Genomic DNA, 16,165 nt, shown 5'->3' on the forward strand with positions numbered 1-16,165 from the left:
ATTAAACAGACACAACGACTGTGGACACAAACTGCTGTTATAGATCTGCTCTCAACATCACATCACTTTCATCCTTTTGATTTAACCGTTTTGGCCTCTGTGTTATATATTGCAGCTTAGAGGTCAGCTATAAAAGGGCTTCTCCACATGTCGCTCTAAAAGGATGTGCACGCTGTATCACTGTGTTTCAGGGGCTGTTCTCCATTTTCCCTTTAATGGGTTCATTTTGTTGTCATGGCTGCCATCATTGCTCTAATGAATAGCTGCTACTGCATGGCTGCTATTATTCTGCTACTTTTACAGATAAGGAAAGCTGAGACTCCGCCACAGGAGGCAGCTTGTTTAAAACGGCTTCGCTTCCGGGTGGGTTACCCCCGGGCAGTCTAGCGCATTGCCTCTGAAACCCTGTGCTCCCTGAAATACCTTTGCTGCTGCTGTTGCTTGTGAAAATCAGCAGCCACATTCTTTAAAAATGCTTTCGTTTCGAAAACCAAATTGTTTAAATTGAACGTTGTATTTTGTAAAGGAGTGGAGCCAGTTAACAATGTTGTGATAGAGTGTCAGGTGGGCGGCAGAGGGCCTCAGCCCCTTCTCCCCGAGACTCCCCTCCCATCCAGGCTGCCACACAGCACTGAGCAGAGTTCCCTGCGCCCCTCAGTGGGGCCGTGCTGGGTTCCATTTTAAACACAGCAGTGTGTGCCTGCCCATCCCACACTCCCTCAAGGCCCCTTCCCCCATCCTTTCCCCCGGCAGCCGCAGCTTTCTTCTCTGTGAGTCTATTTCTGTTTTGTTAACTCGTTCGGATCATGTCTCTTTAGATTCCACATCTAAGAGACGCCGTACGATGTTTCTGCTTCTCTGACTTACTTCACTTACTCTGACCATCCCTTGGTCCATCCATTACAAACTTAATTTTTCAATGATCATAATTTAGTTGCATGGCTGCCGTGAACAGACTGAAATGTCATGCCCCTTGAAAAAATAACCTTTTGAATATGGAAAAAAAAGAGTGTACTGAGCCATGCACTTATTGCTTCAAATAATGCAATGGTTTTATATTGAAAAAAGAAAGCATGATGTCTTGATTTATGGATCTGCTTTCAACATTTGTGTTATTAATCTTGCAAAACCCACTTGGGAAAAGATGTTTGCAGCAAGGCGCAGTTCTTCCTGGGTGTGACGAGAGAAACCCTGACTTCATTTTCTTTGCTGTCAGATGGGACGCTGGAGGCGCTGTTAGCAGCCTGTTTTCAGTCACACCAACTGCCGGAGTATTCCTATCTGCATCCAGGGGACTCTTGACAGGGATGAGAGAAAATAAGGCACCAAGGAGCTCCCAGTTTTTGCTGAAAATACCACTTGCTGAAGGCATCTGACAGCTTATGTGAACCCGGGGATTGCCACACTAAGTGAGGTCAGAGGGGTAGAAACATCGTGTGGCGTCTCTTAGATGCGGAATCTAGACAGACGTGATGCAAATGAACTTATCCAACAGAAACGGGCTCGCAGACCTAGAGAAGAAATGAAGTGAATTTCGTCCTTCTGCCAGCTCTGTAACTGAAGACACTTTTATTTTTAGATGGCAGTGTGGTTGATTTACGATGTTGTGTCCTGAGGCTGGGAGGGATTGGGGGCAGGAGGAGAAGGGGACGACCCAGGAAGAGATGGCTGGATGGCATCACGGACTCGATGGACGTGAGTCCGAGTGAACTCCGGGAGTTGGTGATGGACAGGGAGGCCTGGCGTGCTGCGGTTCATGGGGTCGCCAAGAGTCGGACACGACCGAGCGACTGAACTGAACCGTCAGTTTCAGGTGTACAGCGAAGTGATTCAGTCGCAGATGGATAGATGTGTGCTATTTGCTAAGTCGCTCAGTCGTGTCCGACTCTTTGTGACCCCATGGACTGTAGCCCACCAGGCTCCTCTGCCCATGGGACTCTCCAGGCAGGAGGACTGGAGTGGCTGCCGTGCCTTCCTCCAGGGATCTTCCCCACCCAGGGATCGAACCTGCAGCTCTTATGTCTCCTGTTGTTTATCAGATTCTTTCCACTATAGGATATTATCAGATACTGAATACAGCTCCCTGTGTTACACAGTAGGTCCTTGTTGTTTCTCTCTTCTAATATATAGCAGTGTGTATCTGTTAATCCCAGACTCCTGACTGCTGCTACATTTTTAGTGGCTCAGTCGTGTCCGACTCTTTGTGACCCCGTGGACTGTAGCCTGCCAAGCTCCTCTGTCCATGGGATTTTTCAGGCAAGGATACTGGAGTCGGTTGCCGTTTTCCTCCTCCAGGGGATCTCCAAACTCCTGATGACATGCAATATTTGAAAACAATATGGGAAGAAATATAGTGTTAGAAACGGTTAGGTCATGAAGCTAGAGTGAGCCCTGATGATATTATAATGATGTTTCTAAATATTTCAAAGTATACTTTAAATTGTTGCCAACAAACATGAGTCAAACAAGACTGTCTAAATATTTATGGCGAGACGGTGGCCTGAATGAAAAGCACAGCGCGGCTCTCGCGGCGCCATATGTGAGTCTGTCGTGACGCTCACCATGCTGTAAACAGTATTTATGTGTCAGTCGCTTACTCCCTGTAAACTCTCTGTGGGCAGAAAGCTGGTTTTGCTCATTTTCATATCCTAAAGGTCTATATGGTATCTGGCTTGCATTATACACTAAAGAAAAACTGGTCAAATGTATGCTTGAATGATGGAAGCCAGAAATAATCAACAAGCCTTCATGAATACCTACTGCATGCCACTTTCTTTTTTTTTTTTTGCCATGCTACAAGGCATAGGGCTTAGTTCCCCAGCCAGGGGTCGAACCTGTGGCCCCTGCAGTGAAGCTCCACGCCCTAAGCCTGGGCCTCCAGGGAAGCCCCTGCATGTCACTCGGTACGAAGGGCGCATGAAGGTGCCATGTCTTGATGAGTGCCCACTCTGAGGGGAAATATAAATAAGTGTGCCGGGTGGGCGATGCGCTGTAAGAGATGTCTGCAGCCTGGTGGGGTCACGGAGGCAGCTGGACTAACTGTGGTGGGCGGTAAGGGAGGATTTCACCGGAGGCTCTAAGTGTTTTTACGCAGAGATGGGGGGAAGGCAGTTTGGATGGTGGATGGAGTACCCGCTGACAGGAGTCTTGAGTCACTGTGTGTTTGAGGAACGACTTTTCACATTTATTCACGGTAACATTATGTTGTAAATGTGGTGTTTTACTGTGTAAGGTGGCTCAGATGGGGAAGCATCTGCTTGCAGTGCAGGAGAGCCAGGATCGACCCCTGGGCGGGGAAGAGCCCCTGGAGAAGGGCATGGCAACCCACTCCAGGGTTTTCGCCTGGAGAATCCCATGGACAGAGGAGCCTGACGGGCTGCAGTCCATGGGGTCGCAAAGACTCCGCCGGGGCCGAGTGGCTAACAGCACTATGTCCCGAGTACTGTGAAGTCGTGATAATCACAGACACAGCGCATCTTTCCCCGGACAGAGTCTATACTGCATGTGTCTTTCGCTGAATGCACCGCGTATCTTTCCCTGGACAGAGTATATACTGCGTGTCTTTCACTGAATGCACCGCGCATCTTTCCCCGGACAGAGTATATACTGCATGTGTCTTTCACTGAATGACGGTTTTCTTTTCGAATTGCAGTTCCAGTTACAGATGTTTGACATTGTTTGTTCCACATCTTGGGCCAATAAAGACAGATGCTGTGAGCTTCCTGCCCTGGTAAGAGTTCTCCTTTGACTATTTCTCTTTGCTGAAATTTTCTAAAGTTATATTTAATTGCAGTGCTGAAAATGAAATGCTGTTTCACAAAACTCATGTCACAGATAATTCATTATGATGATGATGAAAATTAAAAAGCAGTCAAGAAGGAGGGATATCTGGAATCAGCAGAGCACACTGACACACGCGGTGGGAACTGCCCAGCCACACGGGGTGCCGCTTGCCGAGTCCAGATGGTCCCAGATTCCATGGCTCACGGATCCTTTGGTGTTGCAGTAATCTTTTTTCATGGCACCCCAGAGCCAAAATAAATATCTAATAATTCCATATATGAGGTCATTAGGTCCAAACGTCTTCATAAGTGTTTGTATCTTAAAAACTCTGCTCTATGAAACACCAATATATTAATATATAGATCAAAATTATAAAATGATATACTTATTTTGGAATAACCACAACTACCTACTAATGGGATGTGTGTGCCTGTTGAGAACGCACAGTTTCTCAGATCTCAGAATCTGATTGGACGTCACCACCCTCACTTCTTCCTTTTTTAAAAAAAGTGTTTATTTATGTGTTTGTGCCAGGTCTTAGCTGCAGCATGGGGACCTTTAGTTGCAGGCGGGATCCCGCTCCCTGGTGAGGGGTCCGGCTGGCCCCTGCACTGGGGACTCAGAGTCTCAGCCTCTGGACCAGCAGGGAAGGCCCCACCTTCCCTTCCTTTCCACGTTGATTTTCCCCGTGGTATTTGCTTTCCTTCATGGCAAGTGCTGATAAAACAAATTTACAAAGTTGCTTTTTTTTTGTCTTTGGGATCTCAGTTTCCCAACCTGGGCCATGGCCCTCTGCTGTGGAAACATGGAGTCTTAACCACTGGACTTCAGGGAAGTCCTTTCTAGTGTCGACACTGTGAACTGTCATACCTTGAGCTAGTTGTGTATACAGAGTCCAGTGGGCACCGGATTTTGCTGTGTCTCTTGACTTTTTTTAAAAAAACCTCAGAGTGCCCCTGTGAGTTTCCTGTAATGCCCCCGGCCTTCTTTCCACACAATCTGGGAACCATAGTCATAATCTATTTAACTTAGGCAAAGCTGCTAGAAAAGTAAACCTTTTCTCATTATAAATACCAAATGTAACTCACTAGGGTGGATGACTGTGTGTTTAAAAATGGATTGTTCATACCTAAGGATCTTTAGGACCAGTGAGCTGAAATGTTGACCCTGTTATGTTTGGATGGGAGTCATGTCTTAAGCATTCAACCTGGAGCATGGTCATGGGGAAGACTTCATCAAGCCTAAAAAATTTCCTTTTTTAAGACCTTACACCAGCTCACGGCGTCTACTGCAGGACATGTATGCCTAGTGACTTGTTTGAGAAGGCAGTGACTTTTTTTTTCATCAAAATAAGTTTCCATTAAACCATGGTGAGGAATTAAAGCAGAGACGCTATGATGCCGTGCGTAAGGGCAGGTGGAGTGGGGGTTGTAAGGAAGCACCCAGAACCCTACCCTGCATGAAGCAGAGTGTGACCACCGTGTCTCCGAGGGAGATCCCTGCCCTCTCCGAGCTGTTCTTTCCCTTTCTGTCACTGAAGGTGTGCAGGTCCCGTGGTAGAAAGACCCAGATGGAGACACAGCCAACAGCGGTGGCAAAACCATTAGGCAGGAGGCTTGCTGTCAGCCTGCTTGGGGGATCTTTCAGGATTCTTAAGTCTGTATCTCATTCAAGCTGCCCAAGGTATCAAGCCAGATACGTTAGCAGGGTTTTCCTTTCCTGCAATGAGCTGAAACTTTTGAATATTGGCCAACATTTGGAGAAGAGCATATAAAGGCTCTTTGCTCAGACTCTTTTGGATTTCTGTTGTGAATATTTCAGAGCCTGAAAGTATTTTCAGCTTGACAGTTTAATTATCATCTGTCCTCTATTCAGCCCTAACAGTACCTTTCCCCAAGATCTGAGAAAACGAAGCTCACTTTCTCTATCCAAAGGGACTGATGGGCCTTTCTAGTTGTTCATCCTAGGGCAGACATCCTGGCTGTTGCTCCAAATGGGATATTCACAGGTCATTCAGTAGGTGCTCTGTCTTCCTTTACCCGCCGGTAACTCATTCAGGCATATTCAGTCTGAGCTAAATCATCTATCTTGTGGTGTCACCCGGCATCAGAATTCTCCAAGAGGAAATGACCTCTTATCCCAAAGCTTTAGATTGGTGCTGTGGTGGTATTCTTACTTTCAGCCACAGAGTGTGAGCAGTAGTTGAAATTGTTGCAGGCGTGTGTGTGTGATGTGTTTAACCACCATTTTATTTTCTTTTGGCTCTTGGTTTTAGTGTGGATGCAGTTGTTTTGATGGACTGTTCCTACAAGTTTCCTTTTATCCTTTGAAATGGAAAAAACTGTTGTTAACACTGAGGAAGTTTTCAGGACCTTTAGTTCATGGAGTACCACTTAACTAGCGAATTAAATAGCAACCAGAATTTTTGGTTTTGTGCCTCCACTTCTGCCTTTCTTGCTTCACCTGGATTCCCAAGCTGGTTTTGTCAACATCCTTTGACAATGACGATGATTAACGCCTTGCTAGACACCCATTCATTGTTTCTTTAAAGAAAAGATTTTGTGGGAATATTCTCTGCCTTTCTAGACTAGTGCTCACTGAAGGGTTTTTTTGAAGTGTCTCCAAATGTCTCCTTTGAGTCATAGAGTCGTTTGTAGAGACCGTCTTGTTAAGAGTCTGCTGTTTCTTCTTCTCTGCAGAGGGATGAGGAGGCCTGCCCAGAGCTCCCGCATGCCTGCTCCTGTTCGGAAATCAATAAAGCGGCTCTGGGACCAGCGGGCCCACCGGTAAGTCTTGCCTCTTTTGACCCCGAGTGTTATTTGATAGTTGTTACAAAGGCTACTAATGTCCCCTGAATCATCGCTACGGCTTCTTTTTTAGTAGAAGATGCTCCACTGTGTGCCTGGCCAACTTCATGACCATTCAGCTTGAGACTTGATTTCTTAGCAATTATGCGAGTAAAGGTGACCTTGTGACTAAGTTCTGGCCAGGGAGAGAGAAGGTGTATGCACGCGCCCTGGACGTTGCTCTTAAATGGAAGCCGAATGCCCTCCTTTGAGCATGAGGTGGATTCACTGTGGCAAGCAACGCTGTTGGGCACAGCACAGCAAGAAGGGGGAGGCACCAAATCTTCGCGCTGCCTTGCGTGATAAAGCCACTCAACTACACCGGAACAGCTCAGAGTTAACTTAGGAGAATAATGAACCTCCTACGTTGCTTAAGTGCTACTGTTGACCTCCATAAGAACAGTCAGGCGGCTTTCCAAACTAATAAACCGGGAGTGCAGTGCTGGACTGGCAGGTATTTCCTCTGAGCACTCGGTAGGCGCTATTGCAATGTCTTAGCGCTTCCATTAGGAGAAGGAAATGGCAGCCCACTCCAGTGCTCTTGCCTGGAGAATCCCAGGGACGGAGGAGCCTGGTGGGCTGCCGTCCGTGGGGTCGCACAGAGTCGGACACGACTGAGCGACTCAGCAACAGCAGCAGATCGCTTCCATTGTTGTTCTCGAGAAGTCGGCTGTCAGTTCAATTAACTCATTTTTCTGTGAGAAATGTTTCCTCCGTTAGTTTAAGATTGCTTTGTAGTTAATGATCAGAAGTTTCACTACAGCACATTTGGATGCTGTTGTTCTGCAGTCTTAGAACGTTGAGGGCTTTATGAGTCTGAAAACCGATGTTTCTTACACATGTTGGAGTTTTCCTAGTCATTCTGTCTTTAACTTCCTCTCTCTGATCGTCTCTGTTTTTCTGAAACGCCAGCTAGATGCACACTATGCTTTCTCATTTTACTCTCATGTGTTTTTAACCTCTTCTTACTCTCTTTTTAACCTCTAATTTATTTTATATTTGTGTTGCCGGGCTTGATTCTGTGTAATATCTTCAAAATTACTTTCTGATGTACTGTGTGTTTAGCTCTGTTTAATACGCTACTTAACCTAGGCGGTGTTTCTGATTGTGGGAATATTTTGAGCCCACGTTTGAGCTGTATTTTTTGAGAGAGTATATGTGTCTGCTTCTGTTAATATCCTGGCCGTACAAACCAGCTGAAAACCAGTAAATTCTGGTCCCTCAATTGTATGAGAATCAATTTCTGGGTAGTATTTCTTAGTGGAGACATTTACTCCTCCCATAGCTAAAGTGGAAAAAAATCTTGCTTTTCCACCTGCTAGTGAGACTTTCTGTGGGTGTTCTAGCCCACTCAAACTGCTGTCTTTCGCCTCGTCCGCTTTCAGTCATGCCCATGTCCTGCCCACCCCCTGCTCATCACGGAGCCCGGCGCCCTCTTCACTGCCTTCTGTGGGCTGTGTGACGGGCGCTTTCCAGAAACCTCAGCCACCCCGCTGCCCCTCCCTGGGGCAGCCTCAGTGATGCCTGCTGCCCTGGTGCTTTGTTTCATTTTCATTACGGTGCTTAAGGGCTCAATTCTTAATTAGAACAGCCTTTATTTTATTTTAAACAGCATTAATAAGCTTTTCTAGCTGGAGGCTTTTCAAGTTTTCTTCAACTGCAATGCTGCTGGAACAAGTTATAAAATATTTATGTGTGACCTAAGAGTCAAACTTTGCACTGAGGAAAGAAGCAGCAGAGAAGTGGGAAAGCAGGGCTGAGCTCTGACTTGCGGGGAAAGAAGAGGCAAACGAGAAAAGCCCTTGGCGTTTTCAAGCATAATAAACTATTGAAGAAAGAGTGTCCCAGATAGTATGGCTTCCAAGGTAGCTCGGTGGTAAAGAATCTGCCTGAATGAAGGAGACATGGGTTCAATCCCTGGGTCAGGAAGATCCCCTGAAGAAGGAAAGGGCAACCCACTCCATTGTTCTTGCCTGGGAAATCCCACGGACCGAGGAGCCTGGCAGGCTTCTTCCATGGGGTCGCAAAGAGTTGGACATGACATAGTGACTAAGCAATGAAAGCAACAACCCCCCAGTGTAGGCAATAAGCCCTGTCTGATGATTTAACACAGTTGCAACTGTTTCTTATTCAAGAATTTACCCAGTGATAGGTGCCAATAAAACTCCAGAAAAGCCATAGGACACCATGGGTGAAAGAGGCATATTCCTTTGCCTCATCTAACCCTTGCTTATTAAAAGGATGAAAGTTCACATCCACAAACATTTGTTGAATTCTTGTCACCCACTCCACGATGAGGGTTAGGTATCAGGTGGAAAATAAGTTAGAAGTATAAAAAGCTTCCTGGATTTTGTAGACCTGGTACCTCCGGTATCTGGGAGCCAAATTGCCACATTTGGACGAAACTTTCAACTGAAAGACAATCATTTAAGATGCACAAACACAATTAAAGAGGTGTGCCAGAATGAGTATGTTAATTGGAATGCACTGGGCTTCTTGCAAGGAACAGAAAATTTGACGAACGCAGTGATGTTGATCACTGGGATGCTGCTGCCGCCGCCGCTGAGTCACTTCAGTTGTGTCCGACTCTGTGCGACCCCATAGGCGGCAGCCCACCAGGCTCCCCCATCCCTGGGATGCTTGAACATTCATAATTTGCTCAGCAAAAGACCTAGAGATAGATGGTCCCAAGCAAATGTGGCTGCTCAAAAACTTTATCAAGAGCCCTGGCGTGCTGCGATTCATGGGGTCACAAAGAGTCGGACACAACTGAGTGACTGAACTGAACTGAACTGAACTGAAGCTTGTTCCAGCTTCCAAATTTGCTTTCTTTAGACTTACAGCTTCTTGATCATATTGGCTCAAACTAGTTAATATGCCCATTCCTTGGAGGCTGGGCAAGCAAATCTCTGTCTTTATAGCAGGAAAAGTAAAATGGAGAAGGAAGTCAGAAAAGAAGCTTTGATAATCAACCAACAGTGTCTGCCACCGTCGGGAAAAGCATTTGTATCATCTGCGAAAGTCAAGGACGTAGTGTCCAGATATGTGAAGAATTTCTGCTCATTGAAGAGAAGGAGTCACGTAACCTAGAAGAAGACTGCGTGAGGGGTGTAGGTTGGCAGTTGTGTTGAGATAAAACGCAAATGGACAAGTGTTATGAAAAGATGCTCAATCATAGGAGTCTTAAGGGAAATAAAAATTAAAATGGGAGCAAGATATTATTTTTACCAGCTTCATAAAAATGTAAGGATTGAAAATATCAAGTGCTGACGAAAGTTTAGAGAAACAGAGACTCTCTTCATCAACTCCAAACAGATGAATTAACTGGTGCAGTGTTTTTACAGCACAGTTTGACAATATATCTGCCTATCTATTACATTTTATTTAAAATTCTCCTCGTTGGTATCTTAAATATTAAAATCTGTACTTAGGGCATGTATAACGATGGTGATTGTAGTATTGTTTAGACAGTAACAAACCGTGGGGAAAATGCCCTACATTTCCGATAATGAAAGAATGGTTAAACAAATTATCTCATTGTTCAGACAACTGTGCAGCTCATTTACAGTAAGTTAGATCCATATGTCATGTTATGGAAAAGCATGTTAAGTTAACTCAGAAATATATGAAAAGTGTTGCGTCACATGTGTGATCTATAAATGTCAAATAATACCACAGACACTACAGGCAATACTTCCCATAGAGACGTGTGCACTTACACAAAGTATGATTTGGTTCAGTTCAGTTCAGTTCAGTCGCTCAGTTGTGCCCAACTCTTCGTGACCCCATGAACCGCAGCACCCCGGCACCCCCGTCCATCACCACCTCCTGGAGTTCACTCAAACTCACCTCCATTGAGTCGGTGATGCCATCCAGCCATCTCATCCTCTGTCGTTCCCTTCTTCTCCCACCCCCAATCCCTCCCAGCATCAGAGTCTTTTCCAATGAGTCAGCTCTTCGCATGAGGTGGCCAAAGTACTGGAGTTTCAGCTTTAGCATCATTCCTTCCAATGAACACCCAGGACTGATCTCCTTTAGGATGGACTGGTTGGATCCGTTTGTAGTCCAAGGGACTCTCAAGAGTCTTCTCCAACACTACACTTCAAAAGCATCAGTTCTTCGGCACTCAGCTTTCTTTATAGTCCAACTCTCACATCCATACATGACCACAGGAAAAACCATAGCCTTGACTAAACAGACCTTTGTTGGCAAAGTAATGTCTCTGCTTTTGAATATGCTATCTAGGTTGGTCATCACTTTCCTTCCAAGGAGTAAGCGTCTTTTAATTTCCTGGCTGCAATCTCCATCTGCAGTGATTTTGGAGCCCAAAAAAATAAAGTCTGACACTGTTTCCACTGTTTCTCCATCTATTTCCCATGAAGTGATAGGACCAGATGCCATGATCTTCGTTTTCTGAATGTTGAGCTTTAAGCCAACTTTTTCACTCTCCTCTTTCACTTTCATCAAGAGGCTCTTTAGTTCCTCTTCACTTTCTGCCATAAGGGTGGTGTCATCTGCATATCTGAGGTTATTGATATTTCTCCCGGCAATCTTGATTCCAGCTTGTGCTTCTTCCAGCCCAGCGTTTCTCATGATGTTCTCTGCATAGAAGTTAAATAATGATTTGATTACTGTATGCTAAAAATCTGGAAGGTAAGCAGCTGACTGGTGCTGGGAGTGAGTGTAAGTGCTTCAGACAAACTGGAGGAGGCCTTGACTGTCGCCTGATCCAGTCTTTTCCCAAGGGAGGCAAGGGCTGATGGTAAGAGAAGGATCATCAATGGTCACAGACTCAGCTGGAGGTCAAACGGACTCACTCACTGAGAAAGCCACTCCATTTTCCATGATCTTTTCATCCTTCTAGTCAAGTGAAAGCAATATTCTTAGACCGGGGCCCGTGTGACCTTTCTAACCCTTACTCACGCCCCCTTTTAATAAAGAGCAAACCCTTTGCTCACAGTCGGCACCAGGGACAAAATCTAGCCAAGTTTAATAACGTTATTTATAGTATATTTTCAGGGTTGCCTCACATTCTTAGTAAGTAATATGTTTTTCCATCTGCTATAGTACATAATATTTGCTTTTGAAGTAGATTTAAGTGAAGTAAGAGTCAAGTGAAAAATATCCAGAGTATATTTACATATGTGTTATGCACACATATACAAAGAATATGTTTGCAAAGACTGTATATACACATATATGCATATTTATTATATTACGTATTATGTACATATATTTACAAAGAAAATACTGCTAAATGATAGTACAGGTAGTGCATTGATGTGACAGAAATTTTAAGAGGAAAATGCAAATAACTGAAGTTTCAGAAGCACTAAATACCTTTTTATGATATAAATAAAGAGAACTAAATTGTTACTATTTTATATGCTTTTCACAATTTAATATAATACAATCTAATTAAATAATTTAATCTCAAAGTCATGGTATAAGACATGGATATAATTTTAGATTAACAGTATATTTTTTATTATTTGCAGTAGTAATAGCAGTAATCTTACACACGCAATGAAAAGATCCTGTTGCTTTCTTTTTAATTTAAAGGGATTTAGCATAGAAAGTTTGCTCAAACTCTGAAACCATTAACAAGAAGAGGGGAATCTGGGGACAGACCTCAGTAGAGGAACACAGCGAACATATCATTACAGAACGTGTTGGCCTTTGTGCAAAATAAGAATTACGTGATCCATCTTATTAAGGGAAGCAAATGCGCTGTATTGCTTTCGGGTTTGCCTTTGTGCTAACGTGTATCGTCTTTCTGCCAGGGGGGCCCAGGACTCCGAGGACCAAAAGGCCAGCGAGGTGACCCGGGCCTAAAGGTAAGCCTCTCTCATCCCCAGGCAGGGGAGTTAAGGGACAGTTACCCGTGGCAATCTCAAGCTCCTTATATATTTTTTAAATTTTAAAAATTTTATATTGGAGCATAGCCGATGAACAGTGCTGTGATAGTTTCGGGTGGAGCCAAGGGACTCAGCCATACATATCCAGGTATCCATTCTCCCCGAAACTCCCTTCCCATCCAGGCTGCCACGTGACGTGACGTGGTAAAGCTTCTTATATTTTTATGGAAGTTGTGTTGGAGCCTTTCCCCTTATTCTTAGAAGCTTGTGTGTTTTCATCAGAAGAAACGCCCTAGCTCAGGGACAAGGCTTCTGGGTCCGAGGCGGAGCGTCAGCGCCCCGGGCGCTTCGGTTGCTCACGCGGCTCTTGCTCTTGCGGTCCTCTTGCCTCTTGCCTCTGCAACAAAGGCGCGTCTCGGGGGAGCGCCAAGTCACAGCCCGGCCGCAGTCCTCCAGGCCAGCGTTCAGGGCTTGGACGCCTCTCCTTCCTCCCGCCATGCACCGTCAGACACACAGCCCAACCTTCCATTCTCACTGCCCATGGCCACCAAACCGTCTGTGCCCGTACAGAGGCCGCGACTCAGAGGAGCACGCCCTGCCGATCCCGGTCCAGGCACAGTTTCCCTGCTTCGCACACAGGCACCTGAGGCGTGGCAGGCGCCCAGCCTAAGCGAGTTCAGGCCCTGCCCGTCGTCTCCCTTTCTGGCTCCAGGGGCCCGATGCTTCAGACTGATTCTTCGCATCTGCCCAGATTTCTTTAGAGTTGCGCCGGATCACGTCACGCCCTTAAGCCCTGCAGTCTGCGCGGCTGCCTTGAGAGTCAGCCCCAGCTCCTTGGCTTCAGGCCTTTGATCGCTTGCCCGCCTGTCTCACCTTCACTGTGCTGCTCTGCGTCCTCCCCAGCCATCTTGCTTGACTTACTGCTTCTACACGGTCACTTATTAAATCCGCACAGCATTTATTCATGGAGGAGAGAACACTGCAGCTTTTTTTTAGTAGAAAGTTGGAGACAAGTGGAACAAGGTAAGCGAGAATGGGGCGAGGCCGAGGGGGGTCGGTGAAGGAAGGCTGGAGAGGATGAATCGGGTACCACCCAGCTCGACACTCAGACCGCACAGGCCTCCGTTGCTGTCCCGTTTTACTTTTTGAGACTGTGGCACGTTTTCTCAGGCAGAGGCGACGTATCTGACTCGGCTCCGTCTCGTACATGCCACGGTATCTTCGATAAACGCAGAGCAGCGCCCCAGAGATGACAGTTCACAGTAACGAAGGGAGGGAACGTCGTTTGGCTGGGTGGTGGGAACTTCACAGGCCAAGAGGGCGGTCTTGCAGCGCTTACCTCTTTCGGATTTGCGACGCCGTGTGGGGGGTCTAATTACTCACACTGCTGGCACAGCGTTCTTGTTGATGGAAGCCTCAGGAAGTGAAGCTGCAGCAGCTTCTGTGCCTTTCGTCTCCGGGTTCTCTGATGACTCTAGGCCTGGGAGGCGAATCCTCTGAGGCTTCATGTCTCGTCCTGTGACTGTTTTATGTCTGAGGAAAGTTAATGAAATAGAAGATAAATGTGCTCAGCAGGAACATCGGGTAGCAGATATTTCTGGGTTCCAGGAGGTCTGACTTACCTTTGGCGTGACCTTCTTGCCTTCCAGGGACCAGATGGCCCTCGGGGTGAAACGGGCCCCCCCGGACCTCAGGGCCCCCCGGGGCCCCAGGGACCGAGCGGTCTCTCCATTCAAGGGATGCCTGTGAGTTGTGTGTCAGCGTTCGGGCGGGTTTTGTTGTTCTCACTTCCCCGTGAGTTATAGAGAATGAGCTTTTGCCTTCCACCCCTAGTAATGACCCACAGCCTCTTCCAGCCCCTGAAAGCAAGGACTGGGGAACGAGCATGATGATCGAAAGCTCGCTCATAAGCCAGCTCTTCACTCAGTAAACGGGCCTTTACGTTTATGTACGTGCCCAGGGAGTAGGGATAGCCACAGGTGATTTGTCTAGAAAAGAAAGCAGGGCTTGACACATACGGCTCCTTTTTCTTGCTTGACCAAGTCTGTAGTGGGTATGATAAAACCTGGAAAGTGACAGGTGTTATACGACTTAAGTTTTTCATTCTGTATTTGTAGTAATCGTGGAGCTACAATCTCAAAAGCCATCTATTTAGATCTTTGTCTCGACAGGCCATCAGAGTGGGCTGTGATGAGTTTCACATTGTAGACGATATGCTCTTTACAGCCACTGAGCTGTTTGTACCATTGAAAGCAAATTCAATTCCATTCACTGATTTTCATTTAACTTAGTAGAGGAATCTAGATTTAAGGAATAAAATCAGTCTCTGTAATTAGTATTTGTGCCATTATATACATTTTTAAGTACATTTTTAGTGTAAATGATTGAAATACATTCTTAGCAAATCTTCCCGTGCATATGATTGTGTGTCCCTAGCTCAGATGTCTTCATTCCCAGAGTCATTTACACGTGAATGAATTATTCTTATTTAACGTGCCAGTTTGTATAATTACGATTAATACTAAGAATTCGTTGAGGTCTTGCTATGGGTCAGGCACTGTGTTTGCTTTTGCCTTTTTATAAGTTTCTAGCCAAAACAAAACAAAAGTATATATAGATGTAAGTTTTAACATCTAAGCTATAAATAATACTGAAGACTCTGCTTATATATTTACAGTATAAGCTTAACTAAATCAGATTGTATGCAAGTGTTTAAACTATTCTGAAATATAAACATTCTACTCTGTAAGTATGCTTACATAGATTGTGTAGCTTATGTGAAAAGTGGAATATGCTGTATTTGGATGTTAGTGTAGAAACAATTTAATGTTGAAAACGTTAAGAGTCAGCAGAGGAAAAGAAGGGACTAAGGACTTACCAGTTTCCTTTTGTGAACTTAACCCCCGTGTCCTTTTGGATGTCCAGGGAATGCCAGGTGAAAAAGGAGAGAAAGGAGATACCGGATTGCCGGGCCCACAGGTACTATTTTTATTTTTTTACTCCATTGCTCTCAGTCTAGAGCTTTACCAAGAAAAAGGACCATAGCTTCTGAAGTCTGCTGTGGTCTTGGCAGTGACAGTTTCTATGCTGAGGACCAGCAGCCTGTATTCATTGACCTTTGGCCCCCACCCGGGGGTCCTCCTGACACCGCCCTGGGTGAACCCCGGTGGGGGACATTTGCTTTCCTTCTGGTGAATAAGCTCTGGATGCCATGTCCTCAGTCAGGAAAGCTTCACCCTTATGGTTTCAGGTTTGTTTGGAGGCCTGATTTATTCTGGGGAAGCTGGCTGAGCGGGCGATTGGTTTCCACGATTCTGACAGCTTCCTGTCTTTGCTCCGTCCAGGGCGTCCCAGGCAGTGTTGGTTCACCAGGACGTGATGGCTCCCCGGGCCAGAGGGTAAGGGTTTGCCCAAGACTGCCCATTAGCACAGCGCCTTTCTCATCAAGTCTCTCTGCTGCTGGCAAGCTCTGTGCAGGGAAGTCAAACCGTGTGTTTATTTTTGTTTTTTCCTTTACTTTTTCTCTCATCTACGTTCTACTAATCCTGCATCTGTTTACCTTAGCTTGTGTTCTTCCATATCCACAACTTTCCTCAAAACCTGGAAACTTTCAGCAGGCCTTTTCAAATCAGCCACACCTCTTTCTGAATGTTCCCAGAAGCTGAATGCAATTTGCAC

At 45.7% G+C, this 16,165-nt stretch overlaps 1 protein-coding gene across 5 annotated transcripts in view; it reads left to right on the forward strand.

Annotated features, from left to right (window-relative positions):
• COL14A1 (collagen type XIV alpha 1 chain) overlaps positions 1 to 16,165 on the forward strand; it is a 222,187-nt gene that overhangs the window by 146,125 nt on the left and 59,897 nt on the right. For all 5 annotated transcript variants that reach the window (XR_005724651.1, XR_005724650.1, XM_040261792.1 and 2 more), the window contains exons 35-40: positions 3,653 to 3,730; positions 6,483 to 6,569; positions 12,413 to 12,466; positions 14,137 to 14,232; positions 15,413 to 15,466; positions 15,832 to 15,885. Coding sequence is in view for 3 of the 5 variants with exons in the window: in XM_040261792.1 (XP_040117726.1) it covers positions 3,653 to 3,730; positions 6,483 to 6,569; positions 12,413 to 12,466; positions 14,137 to 14,232; positions 15,413 to 15,466; positions 15,832 to 15,885 (423 nt within the window). In the remaining 2 variants the exon portion in view is untranslated. The remainder of the gene's footprint in view (positions 1 to 3,652; positions 3,731 to 6,482; positions 6,570 to 12,412; positions 12,467 to 14,136; positions 14,233 to 15,412; positions 15,467 to 15,831; positions 15,886 to 16,165) is intronic.

Source organism: Oryx dammah, unplaced genomic scaffold (genome assembly GCF_014754425.2).
Source record: "Oryx dammah isolate SB20612 unplaced genomic scaffold, SCBI_Odam_1.1 HiC_scaffold_19, whole genome shotgun sequence".
NCBI lineage: Eukaryota > Metazoa > Chordata > Mammalia > Artiodactyla > Bovidae > Oryx > Oryx dammah.